The 25,824-nt window shown below is 41.4% G+C and overlaps 1 protein-coding gene across 2 annotated transcripts in view; it reads left to right on the forward strand.

Moving 5' to 3' along the window:
* gab2 (GRB2-associated binding protein 2) overlaps positions 1 to 25,824 on the forward strand; it is a 48,797-nt gene that overhangs the window by 13,390 nt on the left and 9,583 nt on the right. For both annotated transcript variants that reach the window (XM_034867163.1, XM_034867162.1), the window contains exons 2-3: positions 8,676 to 8,976; positions 25,149 to 25,377. In XM_034867163.1, coding sequence (XP_034723054.1) covers positions 8,676 to 8,976; positions 25,149 to 25,377 — 530 coding nt within the window. The remainder of the gene's footprint in view (positions 1 to 8,675; positions 8,977 to 25,148; positions 25,378 to 25,824) is intronic.

Consider the following 25,824-nt stretch of genomic DNA (forward strand, 5'->3'; position numbering starts at 1 on the left):
GTCCTTGCCGCAGCAGCCACGGCCCTTTGCTGCATAATATGTCCTCCTCTTTCTCCCCCTTTCCTGTCTTCAGCTGCCCTATGTAATGAAGGCCTAAAATGCCCCAAAACATCTTAAGAAAGATTGATTGGGGGATTTTATTAATCTACACCAGATCACCCAAAGGAAGGGAGAATCTTTGGAGAATCGGTAGTTTTAACCTGGCACTACTAGCTACAGATACGCATAATAATTTGTATTGTATTTTAAAGAAAGAAAGGAATGCAAATGCCAAATAATGGGTAATACAGATGAAAAATGAGGAGGATAAAGAGAAAAAAAGGGTAGTAGTGCTGTACTCCATCAAGTCAACTTACTTGTCAAAATATGTGCCAGACATACAGAGAAATCTAAAATGTGTTTCTCTTTGATCCAAGGTGCAATAAGAAAATATATACAATACAATAAATATTCCAAATAGTGCAAAGGAGTTAATGAGTGCCTTTTATATATTTATCATCCTTTATCCTATTTTTTTTAATCAGGTTTGTTGGTGTTGTTTAATCTTAAATGAGGAGTGACTGTAAAGGGAGATTCCATGTAACTGGCCACGGTGGGAGCTCCTGTCCTGCTTCTACGGGACGAGAAGGAAACAAGAATCTTGTGATCCTTCGCTTGGATAACATTCATGTCTAGTTTGGATGTTTGCTCATACACATTTAAAAAACATGTAGACTGATGCTTATCAGCCAGACTGTTGACACAGCACACACACACACACACACACACACACACACACACACACTTTATGGATTGCTCTATGGCTGTTCATAGAAGGCACTCCTTGGATAATTGTCCAGGCCACAACCACCTCTGAGTTTATTAGTCACTGTTGGTAGGACAGCAGAGTGATGAGTTTAAAGACGTAATACCTGGCTTGTTTGTTACAGTGTTGGTTTAGAAATGTGCAAATACACTAAGTGATTGCTTATCAGCTGCTGCTGTGTATTTATGTTCCAACATGCGGTATATGAAGCCCTGGAGAACTGTCAACACATGCCAGACAACTGTATCTCCTTTTGTATGAATTAGTTTGTTTTCCCACAGTGTCATTGTTTCGCGGAGTGCCAGAAATAGAACAAACCATGTCTACTCAATAACATGCAAAGAAACAAAAGGAATTGGCCAGACAAACATGTTGTGATCATATTTTTAGAAGAGAAAGCGCTTTTGTTATTAGAGTTTTTCCTTCCCAGTCATCTGAAATAGATGCAGACGCGTTGTCCTCCGTAGTCTCTCTGTATCTGGAGCTGGCTGCCGTCAGTGCAGGACAAATGAGACCATGTTGGAACAAGGTAAGATCAAGCCTTTATGGGATGTTGAACAAGGCTGAAGGGCCTAGACACGGATGGCTGCTCTTCTTCTTGGAGAGCTTCACGCGATGGCAGGCAGTCCTGTTACATTCTAGTGTTGAGACTCTTCAAAATAAACTTAAATCTTAGGAAGGTTTTGCAATGTTCTGTCTTTATTAGTTGTCATTACTTGTAGTATTTTTGTTTTATGCTCCATGAGGTTGTTTTTTTCCCTGCTCAGATTTTGTCTACTTTGACTTTGATCTCTCCTGCGAAAGGAACAGCAGGACATGACGAACAAATACCAGTAATATTCATTTATAATACTATTTTTATTTGATTTAGCACCTTTTACAAACAAAATAATTTGTTAAAACACAGTAGGCTCCAAAACAAAAAATAAACAAGCAAAAAAATACAATTCCAATGAAGATTAAAAGACTAAAAACCCCAAACATTACAAACAGGTTTGTCTTCAACTGCTTTCTTAAAGCGTCAGAACGGAAGGTAATAGGAAGGGCCTTCCAGAGTCGGAGCCACCACCTCAAAAGTCCCCTTTAGTTTTACAAATGTGTGCACGGGGACCCCCAGTAGTCCCTGGTTAGAAGACCTGAGGGACCTGCTAGCAGTGTACGGACGGAGCAGGTCTGAGGTACAACCAGGCGTCTGGCCATGCAATGCTTTATTTGTAAGAACAAGAACTTTAAATGGGATCCTGAACTGATGGGAAGCCATTGTAACAAGGTTAAAACATGAATGGTGTGTGACATCCTGCTGGACCTGGTCAACAGCCTCGCAGCAGAGTTCTGGACCAGTTGTAGACGTCCTGGGAGGACTTGTTGAGACAGGTGAAAACGATGTTGCAGTTATTAAGCCGGGATGAAATAAAACCATGAATGATCATCTCAAGTTCACATTGCAAAACCACGTCTCTAAGTTTTGCAATGTGAAAGAAACGGGAAGGTTAGTGATTTGGAATGTTGGTAAAGAAACAATCTGGTCAAATCTAGCCACAAGATTTGGACTGTACCGCTGAAGACATGGACCCCAAAAGCTGAACACTCTTGGAGGCTCTAGAGTCCGGAGCAACAACAAGGACTTTGGCCTTATCAGAAAATGGGAGTCACAACATGTCCCCTGTTTTCAGTATTCTGCTCAAACAATAATGTGTGATATTGTGTTAGAGTAGGTTTGTTTTCATGTTCGATTCATCTGTAGATTAGTTTCTCAATTAATCGAGTAGTTGTTTGGTTTATAAAATGTCAGAAAATGTTAAAAAATGTGGATAATTGTTTCCCAAAGCCCAAGATGACGTCCTCAAATGTCTTGTTTTGTCCACAACTCAAAGACATTCAGCTTACTGTCACAGTGGAGGGAAGAAACAATTAAATATCCACTTTCAACAAGCTGGAATCAGACAATCTTTACTTCATAAATATTTGTCTCAACCCACTTAATTGAGTAGTTGGCAATTAATTAAAAAGTTGAGAACAAAAGGATTGAAGTGTTTGCAGCTCTAGCGTAGGGTGTGATGAGTGGCCTCCAGTCCTCTCAGGGGACCAGTGGACTGTCCAGTCCAGTTGTTATTAAGGGCAGTGTGTCCCGGCTGAGCCTTTTTTTTTTTTAACAAACGGTGATGCAGCTTAAACCAAAGCTATAAGGGGGAGGGGAAGTTGAAGAGCCGGGACAGTTCAGCCTAGTTTTACACTTCCCACTGCTCAGACAGTGATCGATGGGCTTAGACATGCTCTAAAAGACAAGCGGTGGGTGGATTAGACTCTTTCTGTTGTGTCCTCCTCCCCCATGATTTACTCTGCCAGGGAAGTTTGCTCAAACTTCTCTCACGCAATTTAGTGTGAGAGCGAGAAAGGGAAAAGCTCCACTGCCAGTTGAAAAGGCTGATTGGAAACTAAATGCACTTTCATTGTGCATGCGCGGTTTCTGCAAGAAGCTTAGCAGAAAGGACGACGAAGGGAAACATTATTCAACCCTCTCATTCAGACCACGCTGTAAATGAATTTGTTCTTGAATTAGGCAGCAGCTGCTTTTCCTGTGGAAACCACTCATTCTATTTTAAGTATGAAAAGGCCTCCTAAATGAGTTGTCTTTGCTCCGTGGTTGAGAGTGGCTGTCCTGAGTTAATATGCCCGCCGCAGCTGAAGGAGGCCAGGAATAACCCAGCTGGGTCGCACTGACCTCTCGAAACTGGGCAGCGGTCCAGGTCTCAATTAGGTGATGCTCTCTCTTTCCAGAAAAGGGAAACATATTTAAAGGGGCTTTGCAACAGTTATAGTGATTTTTCTGTGCATGGTCTAATGGCAATGAAGCACAACGCTCTGTGGATCCCCCCCACCCACTTCAGATGCATGCTGTGCCCTGTGATTGATGACTAGGGCTGCATCAACGATTAGGAGAGACTTCATTTAAAGCTTTAGTGCGTAACTTTTGGATATTAAATGAACTGCTACAAAGCTAATTAAGACCATCAGCTCCATGTAACTCTCTCTGGATGTTCAGAAGATGGTGGTGTCCAATGAGTGAAGATAATGACCTCTTCTGATGAGTTCATCGTGTTTTTGGAATCCTCCTTGTCCTCTTTGGCTACTATACACTGAGTGGGAGTGTGTGTGTGTGTGTGTGTGTGTGTGTGTGTGGGGGGGGGGGGGAATACATGCATGCTCACAGAAGGCTTGTATCATGTGGATGCACAAACAGTTTTGTTTTCGTTACTTAGAATTCCTCATGGGGGAGACAGAAACTACGCACTATAGCTTTCAGAGTGAAATCACTTCTAAATTCAGAATCTGAATACTTTTTTAATAGTAATAAAATAGTAATAATAAAGGACATTACAACTGGCAGCAGAGAGAGAAGAACAGCTAGAGAGAGAGAGAGAGCTTCATTTTCATAGCTGATTAATCTGTTCATTATTTCTAGATTAGATGTTTGGTGCCTAAACTTTACACAACAATACTGTTTATGCAATGTCACTTTACATTCATTCAGTTTTTTTGCACATTGTCAGTTGTTCCATGTTTTTTTGTTGGCTTGTTTTTATTGGGGAGAACTGCTGCTGTAATAAGTTCAATTCCCCACTGGGAGATGAATAAAGTAATATCTAATCTAAAATGTCAGAAAATGGTGAAGAATGTGGATCAGTGTTTCCCAAAGCCCAGGATTTACTGTCACAGAGAAGTGAAGAAACAGAAAATATTCACATTCAACAAACTGCAGTCAGAGAATTTTGACTTTTTTGTTGTAAATTAAGACTCAAACTGATAACTCGATTATTACAATAGTTGGTGATTAATTTAATAGTCGACAACTAGTCAACGATTCATCTTTGCAGCTCTAGTATGAAACTATAGCTAGCTCTACACTCAGCCAGTGAAAACAGTCATTTTTTTACCATTTTATTTTTCTAATTTTTAGGTTTTTGAAACAAGGTTCACACTCAACCATTCGGTAGAAGGCTTGGGGAGTTCCATCTGGTTTTCCTCACCCTTTACCAGAATACTCTGCAAGAGATATTATTCATAACAATCTCCCATAGTGAGAAACAGCAGAATGTACCTAAGTACATTTACTCCAGGTCTGTACTGAAGTACACATGTTGAGTTACTTGTACAGTCTTTTTTTTTGTTTTCTCATGCAACTTTCTACTTCAACTCCAGAGAGAAATATTGTTTATTTTACTCCTCTACATTCATCTGACAGCTTTAGTTACTTTAGTTCCTAGTTACTTTAGTTCCTAGTTACTTTCCACATTAAGATTTCTGCTCACAGAACACATGTAGTTTATAATCTGATGTTTTATTATAACGTAACCTAGCAACAATATTACGGCCCAGCTGAGATGATGAGACCATTAAACACACAGCTGCTTGGATCCTTTACTCTTTCTAACATGGGAGGACTTTTCTGCATGAGTACTGTGTACTTTTACTTATAATACTTTAAGTACATTTACCTGATGATACTCACACACTTTTACTTAAGTACCATTTTCAGTATAGGAGTTTACTTACAAAAGAGTATTTTTACAGTGTGGTATTAGTACTTTTATTTAAGTAAAGGATCTGAATACTTCTTCCACCCCTGGGGAGAAATGACCTTACACCTGCTCTACAGCTTCTTCTCCAGTGGTCAGATGCTCTCAGCAGCACGGCTCCACTTCCAACACTGCTAAGGTCATACTGCCTGCAGCTTTTATCAGTGCGTCAGTCTGAAGGAAAATAAAGTGAAGAAGTCTTATATACCCAATACCTCAAGAGTACGTCAGCTTCACACCGAAGATAAGATCGCAATCTGCACTTCCTGGGGAAAAAAAGAGAAAGAAGACGTGTTGCAGCCCCTTCTTTCCTCTGTTGATTTATCAGAGGAAGAATAAACACAAATTTGAATGTGTCAAAAAACACGTCAGTAACATTTGAAATCAAATATTGATATAATTGCGGAATAATAGAATGTGCGTCATTGTCTTACATTCACATTACATTTACACAACCACTAAGCACGACTGTATAACCACGTACATAATCAAATATTAATGTTAGAAAATCAAAGATAAACGTCTGTCAGAGTTTTCCAAAGCCCACGAGCATGTCTTCAAATGCAGTGGTGGAAGAAGTAAAAATACTCCGTTACAAGTAAAGGTCCTGCATTAAAAATGATACTTAAGTTAAAGTGTGTGAGTATATATACATTAGGTATATGTACTGCAAGTACTCAATGTAAAAGTACACATGCAAAAGAATCCTCCCATGTTAGAAAGAGTAAAGGATCCAAGCAGCTGTGTGTTTAATGGTCTCATCATCTCAGCTGGGACGGTATTTTGTTGCTAGGTTACGTTATAATTAAACATCAGACTATAAACTACATGTGTTCTGTGTGCAGAAATCTTAATGTGGAAAGTAACTAGGAACTAAAGTAACTAGTAACTAAAGTAACTAGGAACAAAAGTAACTAGGAACTAGGAACTAAAGTAACTAGGAACTAAGACTAGTTAACTGGTAAGTAAGAATATTTCTCTCTGAAATGTAGCAAAGTAGAAGTAGGACGTAGCATGAAAAGAAAAGTTTTACCTCAACATTTGTACTTAAATACAGTACTTGAGTAAATGTACTTAGTTACATTCCCCCACTACACCTCTAATGTCTTGTTTTGTCCACAACTCCGATATCTTTAGTTTAGTGTCACAGAGGAGAGAAGAAACTAGAATTCATCATTAGATTCATCATTAAGGAGCTAGAATCAGAACATTTAGAAAAAGAATGACTCAAACCCATTATCGATTATGAAATTAGTAATAATTAGACGTAATAAGACTAATCGATTTAATAAGCTGTTGTCATCTCACAACCCCACTCCCTCTTTAACCGATTTGATTGGTCCAGAAAGACCAAAGCAGTGCACACCGAGCAGAATGCAGATTTATGTAAAGGTACAGGGGTCAAATGAACACTGGCTCAGTTCTATGTGTCCCAGTGTGTGTCTCAGTGTCCCAGTGTCCCAGTAAGACACAACAGTGTGACAGACAGCCACTATGCCCAATACCCGGTACGCTGAGACTGAAGCAGCTAATTCAGCCATCGTTAACTTTACCCCTGAAATACCTTCATGAGATCCATCTTGCATGCATAGCACAAAAGAGATGCAATGTATGCCCATTTGTCTGTCCTGCATGGTGCCACTGGGGTTTGAGGGGTGTGTGTGTGTCGGGGGGGTGCAGCTAGCCTTGCAGCCAGCAGTGTCTGTGTTGATGGAGAGAGAGGGGGCCTGCAGGATCCTGTGTGTCAGCAGCCTGCATGGGAGAGACATTGCCTGGCGGAAGTGCATCACTGGCAGATGTCCAGAAAAGAAAAAATCCCCTCAGCCCCGCTTCCCTCCCCCCTTCCTGGTCTATCTTCCTCTTTTGTCTCTGAGCTCAGAGAACACTGAGGCCTTTAAGACAGCCACTGGGAAAACATGTGGACGCCACTGTCCTTCCTTTCTGCTTTTCCAGTTGACAAATACAACAATGGTGTTATTGGTGTGAATTGTAGTCTTCTTGGTCTTGCAGCATAAGTGGGGGCATTGTTGTAGCGTGTTATTCTGCTGCCTTTCATGTAGTGAGGAAAAAAAGGGGCTGTTTATTTACACGTTGAGAGGAAACTCCAGCGACACCATCGGGTGGTTTGGATTGGAGCAAGGCTGTGTCCATCACCAGTTCCCAAACTGATCTTTACACTAGGAATTATCTGGGAGGACCAAATCACCATGGTAATATTTTGTTGATGTCACGTCCTAAAATTCTAATTTATGGTGATAGACTGAATTATTATTTAGTGTTAAGAACCAAAGAACTAAGGCCTCTGGATAGGGTGAAGTCAGAAGGGGGTCAGGGTGGGGTGTGTGTGGGGTTAGTCAGAATTCAAGACATATGCTTTATTAATCTGTACTTCGTACTTCGTCTCCATCTATGTTGATTTATCAACTCTTTTTTCAAGTATTTATTTCTCTAATTTTTAACACAGTCACAGATATTTACATCTCATAATGTTGTGTTTTCCTGTAACACCCACCCCCCCAAAAAATGAAAAACCGCAAAAAAAATGAAGAAAAAAAACGGGTCACCTAAAAAAAGAAGAAAAAAAAGTATGTGAGTTATCTGACTGAGTCGCAGTTTTGTCGTATCGCCTGAAATTTGTTTAGATTCCAATTTATTACAACGTTTGATGAGAAATGACACCAATGTTAATGCATTCTGGTCTATGTCTTGTTCATGATTATCATTTCCTATATGTTGTTACCCCCCAAGCTGAATGTAAAATAATAACCAAGAAACTCTTGGTCACAAAAAGAAAGTTCTTGAAGTGATGCCTGCAATCGTGTGATGAAGTTGTCGTGGCGATGGAGCTGTGCTTCTCCCTTAGCTCACAGAGGGGTATCAGCACAGGAAATACGTTGGGAGGGAGTAAACACCTGCTGCCCCCCCCATCGCCTCCAGCACACACACAAACCACACACAACCACATGGGTGCCACAGCACAGCAACCTGCTCCAGTAAGCAGTCTTTAGTGTCTCTGCACTGTTCGATCAACAGTTAACATCGCAAACTCAAGTCCAGCTGTGGAGTGTGTTGCCACGGCAACATTTGGCATCTCGAATAGTAAGAAATCAAACTGAGTCGGTACAACAGAGTATCAGAAATGAAAGAAATTTAAAAAATTTAAAAGCGGGTCATCCTTCTCCAACAACTTACGTATGTGTCTTTTCTGTACTGGCTCGCAAGTTGTGTGTGTGTGTGTGTGTGTGTGTGTGTGTGTTGAGCTCATGTTATTACCTTTCAATCTCTTTTCCCAGGCATGGAAGAAACGCTGGTTCATACTTCGTAGCGGCCGTATGAGCGGTGACCCCGATGTCCTGGAGTACTACAAGAACGACCACTCCAAGAAGCCCATCCGGGTCATCGACCTGCACTGCTGCGAGCAGGTGGACGCCGGCCTCACCTTCAAGAGGAAGGAGTTCCAGGACAGCTTCGTGTTCGACATCAAGACCTCCGACCGCACGTTCTATCTTGTAGCTGAGACTGAGGAGGAGATGAACAAGTGGGTCCGCTCCATCTGCCAGCTGTGTGGGTTCAACCAGTCAGACGACAACCACGGTAGGAAACCCTGTGCTCACTCTTCTCTCCTCTCTGCTTTTCCCTTTATCTCTCCATCATCTCACTTTTTACCTTTTATCAAGGTTAGTCGCAGCAGTGGAAGAAGTCTTCAGATTCTCATAAAACCACACAGTAAACACACTCTGTTACAAGTTAAAGTCCTGTATTAACAAATGTTACTTAAGTGAAAGTATGTCAGTTTAATTTAGTTTAAAGGAAATGTACTTAAAGTATTAAAAGTACTCAATGCAGAAAAGTGTAAAGGAGCTGTGTTTAATGGTCTCATCTTCACAGCTGGACGTATTGGCCGTTATATTGTTGGCTAGTTTGTTTATAATAAACAACAGATTTTATAACCTGCATGTGTTCTGTGTGCAGGAATATTAATGTGAAAAGTAACTAAAGTAACTAGTAACTAAAGCTGTCAGATGAATGTAGTGGAGTAACTAAAGTAAATAATTAATAAAGTAACTAGTAACTAACGCTGTCAGATGAATGTAGTGGAGTAACTAAAGTAAATAGTTATTAAAGTAACTAGTAACTAAAGCTGTCAGATGAATGTAGTGGAGTAACTAAAGTAAATAGTTATTAAAGTAACTAGTAACTAAAGCTGTCAGATGAGTAAAAAGTAGAATATTTCTTCCTGAAATGTAGTGTAAGAGAAGTAGAAAGTGGCATGAAAGGAACAGTACCTCAATATTTTTACTTAAGTACAGTACTTAAGTAAATTTACTTAGTTACATTCCACCACTGGTTAGTAGTTTTGCATTTTGTTGATGAGGCCAAAGTTTTAATTGAACTGATTTAAAAACTTTAATAATGTCAAATTGGCTAAAGTGACCTAACTTGTCAATTCAATAAGCCTTTATTTTATTTTATTTTAATTTAATTTATTTATATCCTCCTTGTTTCAGGTTAACTAAGAAATCTGCTTTAGGTCTGCTGGTACAACCTTAAATTAAAATGTTCAAACGTTGAGTTGGTAGCAAGTATTGCGGTACTGTAATGATGTAGTACTGCTATGATTAGTCAATTAATGGATTTTTTGTGTAAAGGAAACTAAGCGTCACATTTGATAAGATTCATTATTCTAGTCATTTATTAAGCAGAACTTGCTGGCTTTGCTTTCCCAATTAATTTTTTGCTTTTCTCTTTTATCATTTTAAGTTGATGTAGTGTTTTTGGTCTTTACCAGAATACAAGAGCTCCTCCCCTGCGTTAGTCTCCCACTGTGCTCTCTCGTGTTATTTGGAACAGATTGCGTCCAAGTTCTCACAAAGAATCCGCAGCAGAGGTCCAGCTCCATGATATCATTGGCAATTGTGTTTTTTTTCCCCCATCTTTGTTATTTGAGAGAGTGAAATAGGGACATCGCTGCCAAATGAATGGCCACCGTGTCCGAAAGTGTTATTGATTTTTTTTCCTTTTCATTTCTTTTGTTAAAGAAAGGGTCGGATCTCGGGCTGTTTTAATTAGGATGATGCTAACTCTTATTGTTGGTATGCGCCATTTTAAAGAGTCAGGAGATACAAAGGCTGCGTTGTGTTTTTACAAAGCTGTTTTAGATCTGTTGTGCATGGGAATGGCTTGTTTCACTTTGAGGATACCACTGACAAGTTTAAAAAAACGAAATCTAAAATAAACAAAATTTAAGCCACTAGTGGCCCCATTGAGCACGTTGGATTAAAGCTCATTTGATTCAGATCGATCTTCATTTGGATAACCCCATATCAACGGCAAATCCTTGGCATGATAAAAGCTCCATTTCAGCGAGGGGGAAAACTGCCCTGGCCGTTTTTATAGATGTATGGCTTATGTTATAGGTTGTCCACTAAAGAAAGCTCTTTTTTATAGTTATGGAACTACTTTGGGGTTAATTCCTAACGACATTAATATTTTATAATGGTGCTCCAGGTTAGAAGGTTCCTGACACTTTTTACGGCATGAGTTCTGAGAATCTTTCATATTCAATCAAAATTGGTAAAGTAACTAAAATATCCCTGATGAAACACTGAATCAAGACCTTGTGTTACAGTTCATGGAAGTAGAGGATCCAGATGCACAGATGAGACGGGCAGAAAGGCGAGCGTTTTATTAGGATTTATTTAACAAAAACAGAAAGTCCAAAAATGCAAAGACAAACGACCCAAGGAAAAAACAAAGTCCCAAATCCTGAAAGGCAAAAATCCAAAAAAGGTCCAAAGAGAAAAGGGGAAAACTCAAGGGGAAAAATAACCTCAGGGAAAAGTATAAAAGCTGAGCACCCTGACTGGAACAGGCAAACAATCACACAAAAGGATCTGACCAGAGACAAAGGGAACACAGAGGTTAAGTACAAGAGGTAACGAGCAAACAAGGAACAGGTGAGACAACAGGTGAAACGCATCAGGGCGGGACAACAATCACAAAGGTGGGAAAACACAAGGCAGGTAGTAAAACCAGACTAGACAGAAAAACGGACTATCAAAATAACACAGGAAACAACAAGACAGGACTAGGTGACAAGGGAGGGCACATGGAGATTAACAGAAAACAGGAAACAGAACAAATGCACAATAAAAACAGGAAGCCATAACAGAAACCATAACACCTTGAGAATCATAATCAAATCGATTCAGGAAATCACTGGTGACACCAAGCCCTATCAAACAACATGCTAATGATAATATGCGCTGCAGTAATGCTCTTGCATCATATATTCAGTGTATACCATGAGAGTTTGTGAAACATACAGTACACTCCTCTCATATTCTCCTTCCTACCCATCCAGATTGTGCTCATGCTGTTGTTTTCCCTCCATCTGGCAGCTGCTGGACGTTAATCTTTGTGCACATGGTTGATCATCTGTAACATGCAATATGTCCAGGTGTGGACTTAAAAACAGCTGTGTAATAATGCTCCCATCAGGAGGGGTATCCCCCTGGTCCAGGTTGAGTAATTAGCCCTCTTCTGAATCTCAAACTGTATCCACTGTAACCAGTGGGGTGTGGCTGGGAGACTGGGTCGGGGGAGTGAGAGGCTTTATGTCATGGCAGCTGCATTACTGATTGCAGTCCCTGTTGGGTAAACATCATACAGGGGCGTAGCACAAAATTCTGGGCCCTGGGGCCCCTCCCAACAACCCCAGCTATTCATTTTAGCATCTTTGTCAGTCCCCTTTCCACCCCCAGTCAAACACCCTGACATGTATAAAACTCCCTGTTTCTGCTGCGACTTGGACCATTCCACAACACACTTAAGTGGCAGTAATGGACTGAACCATATTTTGCATTAAGCATTTTATTTTCACTCATAAAATAAAGTTGAAAAACTACTTGCAGCTTCTTCCCAGTAAAATATGATTCTCAGCATTAATTGGGCCAGAAGGCGTGAACATCTTGTGCAACTCATATAAGATATCAATCTCCTCTGTTATATCAGTCCATATCTTTAATTGCTTACGTAGTAGTAGTAGTAGTAGTAGTAGTAGTAGTAGTAGTGATAGTGCTGATTCTTCTCCATTGGGCAATGATTAGGGGGTGTTTTTCAACTGAACCACGGAAGAAAATGCCTCTGCACTCACTTCAACCAATAGAACTTCAACCAATCATAGCAACAGATAGACCTACAACCAATCAGAGCAACATATAGACCTACAACCAATCAGAGCAACTAGGTATGTGACTTATGTTGAGCAATGCAGTTGTCAACAGAACTCAACTGCTAGCTACCGCTGATGTTGGCTACTAGCTGATAGCCCCGGCAGTTTGGAAAATGCTAATGACGTTACATCCACGTTACATCCACGTTACATCCACGTTACATCCACGTTACAGGCTTTAAAGCAAGCATCCATCTCTCAGATGTATCATAAGATAATACCATGGTTGTATTAATTGAACACATGGTGAATTAGCACCATTGGCTACATCCATTATTACAATTGATTGGTCCGAACCGCTCTTGTTCGAGAATAGTTGCTCCACAACGGATCAAGTCCAGACTGAAGTTCCCGACCTCAAATGTTGTGGGCGGGGCTATAGTCGGCTGGCATCCAGGCTAAGTAGTAATTGTAATAGCAGTAGTTCTCCATGTGTGCATGTTTTAAATTGTGAACTAGACATTCTAGAAACTGTAGATATTATTCTTGCTTGTATCTGTTCCTTAAGGGCATAGCCCCTTAATTAACCCCAGGCTCCCTGTTATGTTGTTATCGCTGTCTTACGTATGTGGGAAAGCAAAGACGTGTGTTGGAGGAAGCAGCCATGGATGTGGAGCTAAGACAAGTCAGAGCTGACCCACTGCGGCTCTGATATCATAGACCCATCAGCTGATTGTGTTTGTTCACTGAAGCTCAGAAAGATGGGCGTCTTTCTCCTGATGTCTTTTTTCATTTTCTCAAACACAAGGCATGCACAAACAAACACACATATACACACACACACACGTAACTTCCTTGTAAAACCAATGTTACGTGAGAGGTGTTCGGGACAGTGTCTTTTTCACGGAATACGTTGTTGTCTTTCATGCAAACTCATCTCTCTTCCTCGGAATAACTCGCGCCTGCTCCCTGTGTGGTGTCAGATTATCATCATCACTCCTCTTTTGTCAACAGGCCCAGTGTAGAGAGAGCTAGTGTTTTAGATTAGAGCTACCAAGATTGATCCATTAATTGATTAGTTGTACTAATTAATCTGCAACTATTTTCATAATCGATTCATCAGTTTGAGTCATTTTTTTAAACAAGGAAAGCTTCTCTGATTCCGGCGTGTTAAATGGGAATATGTTCTAGTGTCTTCTCTCCTCTGAGACAGGAAGCTGAACATTTTTCAGTCGTGGAAAAAAATGACATTTGAGGATGTTGTCTTGGGCTTTTGGGAAACAGAAGTTTTTACACAATTAGAAAACTAATTTGAATGATTGGCTGGAACTACCTGTTTAAAATAATGGAAAAATACATATGGATTATCATTAGAAGAGGGAGGCATATTCCTTGTCAGGTCTGTTTCATGTGCGGTACAAAGGCCAAAATTACAAGATTTCCTTAAGGATAAACCAACTAATCAAGTAAGTGGCTAACCATTTCAGCACTACTTGTGAGTGTATTGTCTTGTAGGAATTTATCAAGTTCGAGCAGTGTGCACTTATTAGAAGTGGAAAACAAAGAAAGCTTCCTGGTTCCTTCAGTGCCATGTAAACAAATCCCATTTTGGACAACGGCGTCTTGCCGTGTGGAAATTCTCAGCGCAGTCGGAAAATGCTTTTGCCTGATCCGGCTTGCAGAAACCGCCTGTCAATAATTTAAAAAAAAAAGTGTATTGATGCTGACATTGATGCCATCGAGCAAGTGTGTGAGTGTTACAAAGAGAAGAGGATGCATCAGTATTCCTCCCGCAACATCTCCGGTCTGGATCTTTGAGCCTGTGAACACATGGTGCTCAGTGATCTGAGCCCCGGTTTAACACCAGCGACACATTAACTGTTGTTTAACACGCTGAGCTTTTAGCAGTGGATGCAGAATCTTGTAATTGTGGGCTTTGTGATGACAGTTTGAAGAAGTGACTCAGATATGCAGATTGTAATTGGAGCCAACGTAGGATACTGTTCACAAGCTTCTTTTACCAGTAAAGCAATTTGATTGTGGGTTTTCCTCCTGGCCGACAGCTGCAGATCTGAGCCAGTGTGTCACCTAACAGACTGGGAATTCCCTCTTTGAAGGAAAACAAGCCATGTTGGAAATGAATTACCTGAGAAGAAGTTAGTTCCTTATGTGGAAAGTACACAAGGAAACCGAAGAAGCACAATGTCAAGTTATGCAGATAGTATTTTCTTTTTCATACAGAGCCAGACAGAAGTTGTTAATCAGACCACAACGGCCTGGGAGTCTGAAAATTATATTGATTGCATTCTGCCGCCATAATGTTACATGGCAGTGGACACAATTTCATATCTGTTGTTCTAATACTACTGCAGCGCCAAGTCTAGCATTATTTTGAAAGCGATTAACCAGGCTTAGCTAGACAATAGTGAGTCTTAGAAAGTGTTTGTGTCTCTCAGAGGATTGTGTTGAGGCTTTGGCTGCATCAGTTGCATCAGCACCTTGATCTGGACACAGTGTTTGACAGTCAGAGTTGGCCTCTGCTGCCTCCTGGGACTGTGATGACGGTTGGCCAAGGGCAGCACATGCCAGAAGATCCCTGTTACACAACTCCAAAAAGCAACTGTCAAACTTTCTGTTTCTCTCTCACACACAATTTCCCACACATTTTCATACACACAGGGACCATTTGACACACCATTTGGTGGGCGGTCACGGAAGGCTTGTATCACATGGACGCGCCAACAGTGTTGTTGTTAGTACTTAGAATTCCTCATGGAGGAGACAGAAACTACCCACTATAGATTTAAAGGTGGGATATTTTAAAGAGTTTTATACTTTGCATACATAGACCTACACTTGACTTGATTTTAAAGGGTTAATTCTGGTAGCTCACCTGTTTTACATAAGGCCCGCAGCTACGGCAGCGGTCCGGGCTGGAGTCTGACCCTCGGCCCTTTGCTGCATGTCACCCCCCCCCCCCTCCTCTCTCCCCCTTTCCTGTCTTCAGCTGTACTATCAAATAAAGGTCTTTAAGCTAAAACTAAATCTTTCAAAAATGGGTCAATTACTCCATATACAATGAAAAAGAAATGTCAGTTAATCCTGGTGGTGGCTGGAAATAGTTTTGGTTTTATGTGCTGATATTTGCCTCCAAAACCGTATGCCAAGGTTAGTGTAATTGTTTGTGTTTCTCCATCAGTGAGAAATACAGCTGAAAAACTTAGCAGCAGCATGTGTTTGCAGAAGTGTCTCTGTTTGTCTATGATCCACTGTCAACGGTTTGCAAATGGACAATATCTTCAGTAGAAAGTACTTCCTCTGAAATCTGTTCACGTTGGGCTCCGTGGATAAGCCGAGGTGACCGGGACATTGTTTCTGAAAATACTGTTGAGATGTTTTGTCATGTAGTTTTTCAATGCTTTGCTAGCAGCACAAATGAGTTCCCCTCAGCCCCTGCACTGTGCTGACGGATGCCTTAGAGAAGTATATCTGAAATACTGGGAATCGTGCAGTTAAAAGTACCTGCATGCTAAGTACAAGGGCCAAGTACAACATTTGAAAGTTTTATTTAATGCAGATTTTTTTAAATCTTGATTCAAGGAACAACAAAACGTCTGGTGTGGTACAACATACTTACAAGCATCAGTACACAAAAACTAATACATGGCCCCTCCTTTGGCTTCTCCCTCTCTACACATGCACGCCTGGCTTTTCTCCTCCCAAAGTACCCTTTGTGTGCATTGATTTTTTTGTTGTTGAAATAATGAGACTCCATGGCACTGGGAGGTCAGGTTTCTGCTGCCACAGAGCTGTTTGAGGACGGTTTGCTATTGCTGCCACTGCCGTGCACCCCACAACACCACTGGCAGCATCTGAAGCTTTGCTGGAGACCAGAAACATGGGAATACATTGTGCATGCGTCCATTATCAAAACAAACAATGAAAAAACAAAAAAAACAATCAAGAATCAAGAAATTGTAGTGTAATTAGTAAAGCATTTTATTTCATTTAGAAATTATTTGGGCTTTTCCACCTTTAATGGAGTAAACAGCTAGGTGACGAAGGGTAGTGAGAGAGGGGGAAGACATGCTGGAAATCGTCCTAGGTCGGACTCGAGTCCTGGACCTCTGCATCAAGACGTGAACCTCTATGTATATGTGTGCCTGCTCTACCAACTGAGCCAACCATGCCACGTGTGACATTTTGCAATACATAGTGATATTTGTATGTGTTATTTGTTCATGTATCTATTTGTTTATTAGCTTTCAAACTGCAATATATACCCAGGCAGGATTACATACATGCTCCACTAGGGGGCGCTACAAGCGCAAGATAGATGAGTTTTACTATAAATCACATATTCATTGTCCAATCATCACAAATCCCTCAGGATATGTCCTCAAGAGTACCTGAACCCCGCCATGAAAGTTTCATTCACATTGAACTTCAGGGGGCGCTCTAGATGGAAGCAAACGGCAGGTGGAATAGCTCAAATCAGGCTATAAATGACTAAATGTTTGTCCAATCAACACAAAACCTCCAGAAAATGTCTACCTAATGACCTCACACATACACTACAAATCTCAGTCAAAGGGACCACTAGGGGGCGCTTTAAATGCTCAATAACTGGATATGTGTGTGTGTGTGTGTGTGTTTGTGTGTGGGTGTGTGTGTGTGTGTGGGGGGGGGGGGGGGGGGGGGGTTGCTTTAAATGCACAATAATTGGACGGGAAATGACGCAAATCAATGTTTGAGCTTGGAATCGCAGGTTTTCCCTAAGGGTGCTACTCACCTGATATTACAGCTTTCTGATTCTGATATAAATGCAGTATAGAAATAGTTTGAACTTAATTAAACAGAGTGATGAAGTTATTTGTGCTTTTCACTCATTTAAGTTTGAACAAACACTCTGAACTTCAGCAAGGGAACTTTCGAGAGAAATAGGACGGTAGCCAGTCATTGTAGTGCCTTGAACACAGACGCCTAGGAACTGTTCCACGTTTTTCTAATTCTCCTAATCTGTAGATGGGTGTTAGCGCTGTTGTTGTCAGATATTGGTGGCGTGTGTCTGCACCCAGGGAGACCCACCCCCGAGCCCAATCTAATGAATGGAACATCATCTCGTCAATCATGGGCTTTGTTCTGCTCTCTGCCAGCTGTTTGAACTGCGAGACAGGGATAATCTGAACTAAGGGATGAGGTTTTTACTTGTCAGCAGTCCTCCTTTTTTTTTCTTCTCGTTGCTTTTTTTGTTCCTTCTCCTGCATGACGCCTCCCACTCTGTTTAGTTTTTGTCCTCTTCATTTCGGCTGTTCCCCTGCCTGTCCCTTGGAGTGAAAACAGTCTGTATTGTTTCAGTTTCATCTTCAAAATGGCGAGAAATGGAAAAGAGAGAATAACTACTAAAGCACCATTTCCAACAGCAGCCTCAGCAGTTTTTGTCAAATAGGCATTGAAAAGCGATTACATTTATTCAAAGGGGGTTTCCACTAAACCCCCTATGTGGAGCCAGATTGATGATTTGTTGACTGCAGATGTACATCTCAATATGACTTATAAATGTGTCTCGGAGGTATTAATCACCATGCCATCTCACCGTGGTTGGCAGTTTCCACAATAATAAAAATGTTCCTGTTGGGGATGTCAGGGAAAACGAGACGTGGATACAATAATGCAGTGTAGAGGATTTATTGAACAAAAGACTCACAAATGAAGGTGTCCTTAGGCAGGCAGTCAAAACCAAGACAAACCAGAAAACATGACAGGGGAAAAACAACCAGGAAGGAGCGACGCAGGGGAAGACGATAGACCGACAAGAGACAAAGACAGCACAGAGACTACTGCTGCGTTCCAGACAACCCATGTTTTCATAACCTTCTACCTGTAATAATGCCCTGGAAGGGCAGACAAACCCATAACTTAATACCCATGACCTCATACATGATCTTTATACTCGGTGTTACAGTTTTTGTCGGCACACACACACACACATAAACAGCCCTGTGGATGCCGTACAGACGCCGGTGATTAACAGTGAGAAATAATTAGACATAAATAGGCAACGTCAAGTAATTCTGCACAATGTAATCAGAACACTACACATACGATTGTGAAATACTACAGGTTATGTTTATTAAATGAAGCCCAAAATATGTCGCAGACTCTAGCCCCCCCAGTAAGATTGTTCGCCCCTATGTAGGCCCCAATCCTGCAGCGGCCGGGTTCGAATCCGACCTGTGGCCCTTTGCTGCGTGTCAACCCCCCATCTTTCTCCCCCTTCCTTGTCTATTCACACATTAAAGGGAAAAGCCCCCAAAAAATCTTTTAAAAAGTATGCGCTAGTATCAGCTAGCGCTTGATAGGTAGCCGCTAGCTAGATGGGGTTTGTCCTGACTTTGCCTGGAACACTACCAAGTCGTAAGTCTATGGAACGCAGCATGGATTCACAAGGCAACGAGGGTGAAACAAGGGACAGGTGACACGAGGGCTCAGGGACAGGTAAAACACAGCAGGGGGGGGGGTGGGCAGACAGTCACAAAGGTGGGAAAACACAAGGCAGGACGTAAAGACATGACAAGGGACAAACAGAGACTTCAAAATAAAACACAAAACTGAAACATAATCACACACAAGAATGAACACAAGGTAACACGCAACAGAGACCACAAGAGACAGGAAACAACAAGCAACCGGGGACTAAATTAACACAATAAACAGAAAAAAAACTATGACCGACAACCACAACAGGGGAAATAGTGTAATATGCTCAGAACTTCCCCATTTGCTCATTCTTACATAAGAAAGGCAGAGATGTGTTCTCAATGTGAAATGCAGACGTACAAATAATGATTAAAGAGGAACTCACTTAAGAGATAATAAAGTCAGAAACGTCAGTTAAACTGTGACTGGTGTTGGCAACATATGAACCAAGAATGGAATTTCACTAAATGCAACAAACCAAAAGCATCCAAGCAGCTGCATTATGATATGAGAACAATCACATTTGTAGAAATGCATATCATCATGCTGTAGAATCTAAATATCTTCCAATAAAAATGCAAAGTCATTCACGATTAGATGATTTTATGCCACATACATAACTGCTCCTACATGGATTTCTCTAAATTTTTGTTTCCGTTAATCTCTGTTTATTCTATAATATCTGGTGTCCACTACATATTTGGGGTATAATCTTTATGGATATATGTTGTCCTCTATGTTGTTCAAATGATGGTTGAGTACCGTCCTGTGGCAAAGCCAGTCACTCACTAATTGCCGGCTGCTACCCAGCCTACAGTAACATGGAAACTGCAAGTGGACTCATTTTGGAACGGGATATGTTCCCTATGGAGTACACAATATCACTGTAATCTTTTTCAGAATTACTTTATCAGATTACACAAAATGACCACCATGGAGATATTAATTTTTCATCCTAAAAAGGTAACCTGGGTTCTTTCTGAACCGCGGCTTTGCCAGCACTGTTAACAGGTGACCAGGCTGGATATGAACACGCTCAGACAGAATTGATTTAGCACCAGAATATAATGTATTCAGTCTTGCAAATGCACTTACATTTATTGGACTGATTGTATAAATCATACTGAGTAAAGTGTATGTTGTAGTTGGGAGCATACAGTATCCCATTCTCCATTCATTAGGACTTACAGGCTGTGTTTCCACACCAAGCGCGTTCCCATTCTGTACTGCAGAGCATTGTCAGGGCAAATTATCCTTTTTGTTTTTGGCTGAGTCTGCACAGCGCTTTCCAGGTAACTCTTGCATTTTTTCCACTGAGACAATGAAAACCAACACTCAACCTTCACCACAAATTGTCTCAACTTTTCATCCACCCTACCGTTGCACAGCTACAGTATTTATCCACCCCTCACCTTACAGAAAGGAGCTCAGAGCTTTGAAAAATGAGCTGCTGTTTCAGACGTTAGCCAAAGCAGTCCAATGTAATTCATTGAGTCTTTTAGGTGATTGATCAGACCGGTGTTTTGAGGCAAATTTATGTCGCAGTGTAGTCAAGGGGCGGTGCTCAAATGATGCTGTGGAGCCGGCAGGCACAGGGGAGTAATGTGATCAGGGAATGCTCCTGTGTGTCTGATCTGCTTAATACTCTTCTGAGCTGGGAGAATGAAGCCATGTCACTTTGTTCACATCAGACTAACTAGCAGAGCAAGGATGCCATTTCTCCTCTTCCTGTGAAGCGTCCCACTCCCCCAGTGCTAACAACTCTGCAGTGTCTACCTAAACCCTCTGTGATGCAGCCCGCACATCCTTTATCCAGTTATGTCTATCTTATAGAAAGCTCCCAACCCCCCCGCTAACCACACATGCAAATGGACTCATCTATGTGGCCTCCTGGGACACAGTGTTGCTTTAAAGAGCCGCTGGTCCAGCAGATCAGTTCAGGGCAACAAATAATGTATCAGCTGGAATCAGCAGTGAACAGACATTTAGCGGGGGCTTTCCCATTCCTACTCCCAGTGCATCAAAAAACAACGCTTGATCAGGTGCAATTAGTGTTTGTTACAGACACAGAAGGTCGTTTAACGCTGCACAGTGCCCTGCTATGCGACAAAGAACTACTACAAACAAACTCTTCATTCTAATCCCAACCGGTTGTCAGACACCGCCTACCAAGAGCCTGGGTCTGACCAAGGTTTCTGCCTAAGAGGAAGTTTTTCCTCGCCACTGTCGGGACCTTGTGGATTCTGGAGTGTGGTCTAGACCTACTCTATCTGTAAAGTGTCTTGAGATAACTCTTGTTGTGATTTGATACTATAAAAAAATTGAATTGAATTAAATGGATGGGACCCTTGGCGTCACTTTTTGGCGCTCTGGGTCAGGACCAATTTGGCGTCATTTAAAAAAATGTACTGACATGAACGGGACAGTGAGGTTTAGGAAAAGACTCTTTAGGTAGAGGCCTTTTTCAAGGGCGCCCAAGGGGGATCATACCTATCCCCTGATCTTTGTCACCCCCCACTCCCAGACCACCCAGAGCCATATCTGAGGTTAATTTGCTGCACTCCTCTTAGTGGTCTGAGGCTATATTTTTAAGTGCAATCTCATATGAAAGCATTAGGGAAATTGCATTTTTTCTTGTGCTCAAATTGCAAGTGGACCAACGCGTGGAAGATATAAAGGATGATTGTAACCCTGATGAAAGTCCTCCAACGGCTTTATTGAGAACATTCAAATGCTTCCTCTTCCTTCAAGTTTCAATCAGACACCCTTTAAATTCAATATGTCAGGGGTATTTTTATATCACATTTCAGATTAGATAATCATATGTCCTGGTCTAAATCTGGCTGGACTGAGAGGAAATGAGCACCCTACAAAGACGCCCTTGTCCATAGTGATCCTGCAGGGTTCTAATTTTGGCCCCCTGAGACCAGCAGGCAGCTTCTATTAGATTAAGGCCACAGAGCAGATGAGACAGTAGGTGATGTATTATAGAGCATAATTGGAAAATTGTTCATGAACTTAGGAGCTCTTTGACCCAGAATAGCCATATGTCATTCACCAACCAAAAGGGGTCTTTTAATGCATTGCTGTTGATAGTCTGATGTTTGTCCCGAGCTCAGGAATGTCATGGGAAGCAGTCTGCGTCTCTTTAAACTGCCTTGTTTGATGTTTCAGCTTCTAGTTATAGAAGAGCAAACTGGTCTCTGGTTATGACATTGGGCTTGTTTCTAAAACCTTTAATTAGCCTTTATTTGTCTTCTACCAGTACCTCACAGTTGTATTACTTTTCTTTGTAAGATGTAGTATAATAAATTACTTCTCACTTTGGTTAGTACATATTTTACTACCTTATATTGAGGGTCACAGTACATCAGCCAGTGGAAGGAGTATTACTAGAAGCACCTAGGGGGAAGTTTCAGCGTTGATATTTTCTGCTCTTTTTTTCTCTATTTCTGTTTTGTGGACTGACTTGATGGAATTTCTTCCCAGTGGTAACATACATCATCAGACCCATTAGTGTCAGTGATGAGCCATGTAGGCTATTCCATCAGCAGGCTGGACCGGTCATCTCTCCTCTTCTTCTGATTCTGACAGTCAGTAAATCAAAAATCATTTAGGGCACACACAGGAAAGGAATGTTCTCGCTCACACCGACACACACACACACACACACACATACACTGCATGGAAATGGACACAAAGTTTAGTTGTGTCCTCAGTGGTGTAGTCATTAGGCCTGCATTTGTTTTTCCATGCAGCTCTCCACTCTGGTAGGGTGGGCTGTCTTTCTACAACAAATCAATATATCTACCCATGTTAGTGGGCCCTAGTACTCACCGCACTGGAGGAAGGCTTTTACAAAGCTTTTTGTGGACAGTGGAATGGCTCAGAACAACGGTGTAATTGAGGATCATTTGGGGGAGAGTCCCTGCCTGTGTGGCTGTGGGACTGGCCATCTCACTGGAGTCCACTGGCCGGGAGATCCCACAGCAGAGGCCATTTTCCCCTCAGGCATGAATATGACCTCATTCAGCTAACTGGGCTTCAGAATACCCCCACCCTCCAACCAGCCCACATGCTCACACACCACTTTTGTGCGTGTTTTCTGTTTTTCACAGTGGCTGCGGTCCCCCTGTATGGTCAGCTCCCATTAGTATCACTCACAGGACATTGTCCTCTTCTTAAAGGGCAGTTTGGCATGCTTTGTAAAAGTCAGATAAAGAAGAAAGGAGAATGGTGGAGGATAAGCAAAATGCATGTGAAAGTTTATTTATGAAGTTATTTTTCAGAGATGATTTAAATCAGAGCTGAAGTAAGCAATTGATAGATAAGTTGACTGGTAGAATATCAACAATTTTGTAATAATCAACATAGAGATTTATTTTGGGGTTTTATATCCTTGGTTCAATTACATGTATTTGAGTTAGAGACTGTCTGGCAAATCCCATCATCCCAATGTTTTGACATTACACGGATGAAACAATTATTTACAAAAATTAAATTAATTAAAATAACCATTATTTGCCTTTCCAATTGTTCTTGAATAAATACACTTATGCAAACCCTTTCATTTACTGTACAGTGGAAGAGAAATATTAGTATCAGCAAAGTTGATTGGTGGTGGAGTTTTTTTCCTCTCTCCCATCAGCTAGTGTTGCACACCACAGCATGGGTCGATGGATCAGTGGGCCGCCCACTCTACTCCTACAGCTCAGTGTGCGCCTCCTCATTTTGGCTTACTGCCTAGTCTATTTGCAGCATCCCCTTCTCAGATGTATCTCTTCTTTGTAGCCTTCCAATGCAGATATCAGGGATGTCACACATAAACAATGAGACTGTATGACCATGTTGTTCTCGCAGCCCCGCTGTGCAAAACAATGCAACTCAATCAAACCAAACAAAGCAAATTGACCCTAGTCCATACGAACCATGTGATGTTGAATCACTCACACCCTGCAGCCCAAAAAGCAGAAGGATACTGTGTTCTCTCCTCCCTTGAGACATATCACTCTTCTCTATTGATCAGAGTGCAGACTGAAGCTCCATGCACATGCAAGGCAAGGTCATAAAGGCTGAAAACCAGTGCCAGAGATGAGCCAGTACTCACCAGTACCGAGGAACGGTACTTCAGATTTTTGTCCACAGGATTAACCTTACTTCTCTTTGATATCAACAGTATTATTATTAATAATATAATAATAACAATCATTTTTCAGTCTGTTAGTTGCACACAGGCCTGTAACACGTGCCCATGCTCAGGACCCATACATGTACAAATGGAGAGATGTGAGAGGGGAGGGGCTGCCCATGGAAAGGCGCCCTGAGCAGTTGAGGGTTTGGTGCCTTGCTCAAGAGAACCCTGGCAGTGCCCAGTAGGTTAAGTGGCACCTCTCTAGCTACTAGTCCAAAACCCGTACGGGGAATTGCGATTCCAAAGCTAAATCCCTACGGACTGAGCTACTGCCACACCCATATGCGGATATTTATGCCAACATATGTTACATATTATGATTTATTGGAAGAGAGTAAGCAATTCTATGTAAAATCAGACATTCAGCACCCCTATATGGGCCGATGGAATGATCCTTTGTTTCATAAGCAGATTTTCAAACACTCAGTGATTCCATTATGAGATTGTCAGTCGAATCAGGCTCCTTAGATAATTCACTATTCGGGGTCACTTCAGCAAGATATATATATTAATATCTCAAAGACACATGCAATAACCATGTCATGCAATTGCTGAAATGGGGTACTGACCTTTTTTTGGACTAATTAAGTGCTGCAGCTTAAAACCCTCAACGAATGACTCACTGCCCTTCAAGAATTGTGAAAACAAAAGGAAAATCTATTAATTCAATTTTATTTACAATGTTAATTCACAACAGGAGTTATCTCAAGACACTTTACAGATAGAGTTGGTCTAGACCACACTCTATAATTTGAAAAATGTTCATTATTTAACTCACTATTACTTTCAGTGTCTCTTACTTTTCTAGCATGTCCAATCTCCAAACAAAACTGCTTTTAAAAGACAAGCGCAATATCAGTTTTGAAAAAACAACATCTTATGGGTTAAACAATCAATAACTCCGATTTCTTCTGTCTGCAGATGGCAGGTTACACAATATGCCCCGTTCTGTTGGAGCAGATGTCAATGGCTCAATGGCTCCGCTGACCGGCGAACGCAAGTCCTCTGCCCCCATCCACTCCAGCCAGCCTGTCCTCTTCACCTTTGATGTGCCTGTGCGCCACACACACCATGGCTCCCTGTCCAACAGTGCACCCCAGGACTACCTCCTCCTCCACCAGTGCATGAGCAGGAAGACAGAGAGTGCACGGTAAATGTCACGAGTCTCACGACCCCCAGGCGTCCTGTGGCAGGTTTCCTGTTATCAGTTAATGCAGGTCAACATACAGGTTTACAACGCTTCCTCAGTTTAGAAGCCCCTAAGGGTTACAACTACTGTTGATGGGGGGGGGGGGGGGGGGGGGGGGGGGGGGGGGGGGGGGGGGGGGGGGGGGGGGTATCCAACTGCTGTGAGTATGTCTGAGTGATAAAGCATTGTATAATATATGTATACTGTACATGTATAATATAATGTCCATTTTACTAGTGTGATTGAGGAAATTCACATTTTTAATGATAGTAATGATATAAAGACAGTCTGAAATAAGTGATAGATAATAGTAAAGACATGATTTAATGATTAAGGCAGCCTAAATCCAGAATCCTAAGGAAATCTATAAACACATAAAGTTCTTTTTGTTATTTACTCAAATTTGCT

The sequence above is a fragment of the Etheostoma cragini genome, chromosome 3 (genome assembly GCF_013103735.1).
Source record: "Etheostoma cragini isolate CJK2018 chromosome 3, CSU_Ecrag_1.0, whole genome shotgun sequence".
NCBI lineage: Eukaryota > Metazoa > Chordata > Actinopteri > Perciformes > Percidae > Etheostoma > Etheostoma cragini.